Source organism: Wasmannia auropunctata, unplaced genomic scaffold (genome assembly GCF_000956235.1).
Source record: "Wasmannia auropunctata unplaced genomic scaffold, wasmannia.A_1.0 LD336053.1, whole genome shotgun sequence".
Lineage (NCBI taxonomy): Eukaryota > Metazoa > Arthropoda > Insecta > Hymenoptera > Formicidae > Wasmannia > Wasmannia auropunctata.
In genome coordinates this window covers 4,318,973-4,323,715 of record NW_012026837.1, presented here as the reverse complement: position 1 = coordinate 4,323,715, position 4,743 = coordinate 4,318,973, and the positions used below count along the sequence as shown (strand labels likewise).

The 4,743-nt window shown below is 41.3% G+C and overlaps 1 protein-coding gene across 1 annotated transcript in view; it reads left to right on the top strand.

Moving 5' to 3' along the window:
* LOC105451166 (sodium channel protein para) overlaps positions 1-4,743 on the top strand; it is a 40,997-nt gene that overhangs the window by 13,570 nt on the left and 22,684 nt on the right. The window contains exons 8-11 of the mRNA XM_011691447.1: positions 539-751; positions 1,099-1,159; positions 1,564-1,873; positions 2,021-2,317. Coding sequence (XP_011689749.1) covers positions 539-751; positions 1,099-1,159; positions 1,564-1,873; positions 2,021-2,317 — 881 coding nt within the window. The remainder of the gene's footprint in view (positions 1-538; positions 752-1,098; positions 1,160-1,563; positions 1,874-2,020; positions 2,318-4,743) is intronic.

Below are 4,743 nucleotides of genomic sequence, written 5' to 3'. Positions count from 1 at the left end.
CGACGAATTCGATTTCTTTCACAACGGTTTGCTTTTCTCTCCAGTTCTCCTTATTTTCTTCCCACCAATCGCGGCTGCGAAACGAACTATCGAACTCGATGCACGAAACTTGCTTTGAACGTGAATGAAGACAGAGAAAATTTGATCGTATATCATATCAGGTGATTTATCGTGAAAAAATACACTTCTAATGACCTTTATGTGTTCCATTTTTCATCTCGTAAGCTATGGATTGCGCTTATATCAAAAACAAATCTCTCGTCTGAATATGATATTAACAAATTTTCATGTCGCTTTCCGTAAAATCGCGCGCGTCGTGATGGCTCTTCCCATCGTTCAAAATTATATATATATTTTTTTTTATCGAATCTTTCCGAAATAGATACTCATTTTGCATTTCGCATTTTGTATTTGCCTCGGTCAAACTGTCACTTCTCTTGCACGACAAGCCAAATCGATATTACTTCAGGTTACCGCCGCCTGTTGCCATACGTTTCACCGCTACGCAACCTATTGTCATTCTGTTCTCGTTGTCTAGGTCTGAAAACCATTGTCGGCGCTGTGATAGAATCCGTGAAGAACCTGCGCGATGTGATAATCCTGACGATGTTCTCCCTCTCCGTCTTTGCGCTGATGGGCCTTCAGATTTATATGGGGGTCCTCACGCAAAAGTGTATAAAGAACTTTCCTGAGGACGGCTCTTGGGGTAATCTCACCGACGAGAGTTGGGCGCGATTCAATAAAAACGAATGTAAGTCGTAGTTCTTCGTGAAAATTAATCCAAAAGCACGGAAAGCCCTCGGGGGCGTGTGAAAAAGGAATCTGAAATATCATCTGAGAGTCTTTGCGATGTTTTTGTCTTTGAAGCGTCTTTGACGTGATTTTCTCAAAGTATGATTGGCTCAACTATTTCAGTAGTACACCTTTAAACGTGAGCTGTGTTTACAAAGAGCTTCATGCGAGGTAAAACGGGATACAGCTAACTGTACTAATTGGTTGTTTCATGAAGATAATAGTCTTGTTTGAAATTAATTTGCGATATAACCGATTATTAAATCGCATATATCCGATTATTAAATCATTATTTCCCTCATACAGCTAATTGGTACGTGGACGAAGCGAAAAATATACCGTTATGCGGAAATTCATCGGGGGCGGGGTAAGTTGATAATTCGCTTTCACACGGAGAGAATTTTTTTTTTAATTTACCCTGCAAATCATGTTAATTGCGGAACAACATAATATTTAGGCAAATTTTACTGTGCACTACAATAAATTTTACTGTATTTTACTACTGTAAAATTTATTATAGTGCACAGTAAAATTTGTCTATAAATACTATATTGTCCCACAATTAACATGATTTGCAGGGTAAATTTAAAAAAAATTCTGTGCACTTATAACAATTATTATTATTATTATTAGCTCAAAACAAATTTAAGATTGATGTCTCTAATTGAAAGAGTGACAACACTAGTGGAAAGAGAAATATCTTGGAAATATATTTTTGTGATACCGGTATGTCAAGTACACAAGAAAAATAGTGATATTCTCCGAATATAGGATGTGCCTTCCCGGGTACACGTGTTTACAAGGATTCGGCCCTAATCCGAATTACGGTTACACGAGTTTCGACACTTTCGGTTGGGCATTGCTCTCCGCCTTTCGTCTCATGACTCAGGATTATTGGGAGAATTTGTATCAACTGGTGCTAAGATCGGCCGGACCGTGGCACATGCTCTTCTTCATCGTCATCATTTTCCTCGGATCCTTCTATCTCGTGAACTTGATCCTCGCTATTGTCGCGATGTCGTACGACGAGTTGCAGAAGAAGGCCGAAGAGGAGGAGGCCGCCGAGGAAGAAGCTATGAGGGTAAGTGGATGCTTTTGATTATGGAAGAAAAATCGATCGAAGACGAAGAATATTTTTTTTTTTTTTTAGAAGCTAAATTGGATTATTTCGCGAAATTAGACACATGAGTTGGTCAAATCAAAAGACACTGTCAATTAATATTAACAGGAAGCCGAGGAGGCTGCACTGGCGAAGGAGAACAAACTCGCGGCGCAGGCTGCAGCGCGGGAAGCTGCGGCCGCAGCGGCGGCCGCCGCCGAGGAGGCCGCGGATCAGATCGTCAAATCCCCGTCGGATTTCTCGTGTCACAGCTACGAGCTGTTCGTCGGCCAGGAAAAGGGCAACGACGACAACAATAAGGAGAAGATGAGCATACGTTCGATCGAGTCCGCCGGCGACCAGAGGCACATCAAGCAGATCAACAACAATCACAGCGCTGCCAATAAAGTGCGGAAAGTCAGCGCCGTAAGTATCCGACCTAAACGATGTCTATACGACATGTATATACATATATACGTATTGACCTTCTTGTACGCGTCGTTTTGACGTAATATATCGCGTTGGTCCTGTTATCAACCTCACGATCCCCCCCCCCCCCCCTCGACCTCGCTTCTACGAGAGCAACTTGTGCGAGGCTATTCGATCCGACTCGACTCGTCGGTGGTCTGCGATTGAAATCGCGAAATTCGGAATATCGGTTGCTTCGCCGTCAGTCTGAAATCACCGCTCTCTCCGGAATGCAGGAACTCGAATGGTGATGTATTATATTTATATCAGGTCCGAAGGGACTTCTTAGGTTATTGGGGCAAACTCGATGAATTACGGCGAATGCAAATCTGGGCAATTAGGCGAAACTTGGTAATAATTTGTTACCGTTGGTAACGCAGGTATCGAATGGATATAAATCGTAAGCCAAATATATTCGACAGGCTGTATCTTTCCTGACTAATTCGCGTATTGGGAAAACGCAAATGCATCAGGCGCAATCAAATCGTAATATAAATATCTAGCGTAATATAAATATCTAATTTAACACCTTAATCTGAATTAAATTGTCTTTAACGCACAGCGAAACGAAAAAATCGCGACGAGTCGAGCCTTCCCACAATATCCGCCGCTCTGTAGCATGCTTGGCGTATATAGGATGTCCCAAAAAAGTCTTCCAATTTGGAAGTTATAATTTTAATAAATTTGGGTCCAGATTTTTACTAGATGCATAAGAAAATTCAATTCATTTTTTATTTTCGTATAATTAATTTTCAAAATTTAATGAATAAAATTTTGCTACTGCCTGATCGATCGAATTTTGACGAAAGAGCTGTCAACGCCTCTATCAAAACTCTGCTACTCGTATACGAATCTTTTTTGGGACTCGCTGCGTAATCTCGACTGCTCGTATTATGTCATAACCCTTTTGGATAGGTGGCTTTACGTATGGAACCTGTCACCCCTCTCGTTAATCATTCGCCCTAGCTATATCGTAAAATACAGTTTCAACGTGTCGAATATCGCTGCCTCGATCCTGCGATTGCGCGTGGTAACGCGCGGAACAGTGAATTTCGGCCGTATGACGACACGGCTCATACTGAACATATCGTTTCAATTCTGTTTATTTTCTTTTACAGAGTCCATGCATGCAGAGAAATACTTTATGCTTAGTGTACGATCAATTAGCTAGCGGAGATACGAAATACATCGGCCAATTGCCTAATATCGATACTCAAAAATGCTATTTGTCTGACACGGAAATATAATTTGTTTCTATTAAATCTACTTGTTTCTGACAAACAACCGAGTCTCCAATTAAGGAGATATAACGTGTGAAAAATTGGACAATTACATTTTCTCCAAGCGGAAGTGTAACCGCCGATCTTCGTGTCTCTACACAATTTACTATAGATTTGTAATTTCTCTCCCCCTACACACTATGATAGAAATATTCCCTTATATAACGTATTATATCGTACTTTTCTTTCTTCTCTCTTTCTCCACCTCTCCATCCACAATTGTGTTATGTGTGCTTCTGCAAGTGTTATGTGATTACTCCATACCCATTTCGAGTGCCTCGTTGGTGTACACATTAGATCACGTTACGAGCCGTTTGGTAGGAGATATCTTTTCTTGTTTTTTTCTTAAGGTCCCTCGCGCCGCTAATGGCCAGTTTACTTATGCCTACCAGGAAAGCCTGCGGAAGGTACGTGTGTCACGACGTGTGTCTGTCAGCACCGACCGTACGTACACTAAATAGCACCATAGGATCCGATTCACGATCACACAAGAGTCATATCTCTTCGAGACGCCATTAATCAAACGTCCCGCGCGTTACGACTCGCAGTTCTCTCGCAGGCGATGTCTTGTAAATCGCGCACGTTATCACGCGTCCGTTCATCCTCGTATAGGTTTCCGTTCCCGAGTCGAGACCAAGCACGAGATCACCACCCGATGATCGATCGTCTTTTGCGTCTTTCGCGTAATAACGATCACCCCGAGACGTTTCATCGAGACGAGTTTCGTTGAGCGATCAGTCTTTTCTCTTTTAATTAGTTAAGAGGAACGCGCATATCATTGAAGGAATTAATTATACGGTTCACTTGGCAGACGACCATAGGCAGTCTATATTACCGTCAATCATCGTGTTTCGGTTAATTAAAGTATAGGAAAACGGGACGGGATTGTTAAAGAACAGCTGCGTGAAGTTGGCACCCCTAAATGCGAATTTTGACAAAATCTATATGGCATTAGATTGTCCATAATATGTCCATATTTGTCCAAGAATAATAATCTTTTGTCCACTCTTGGAAAAAATTAAAAAAAAAAAAAATTTTTTTTTACGTCAGCACCCCTAAGTGCGTTTTTTTTTCAAATTACATACGGGATTCGATTGTCCACAA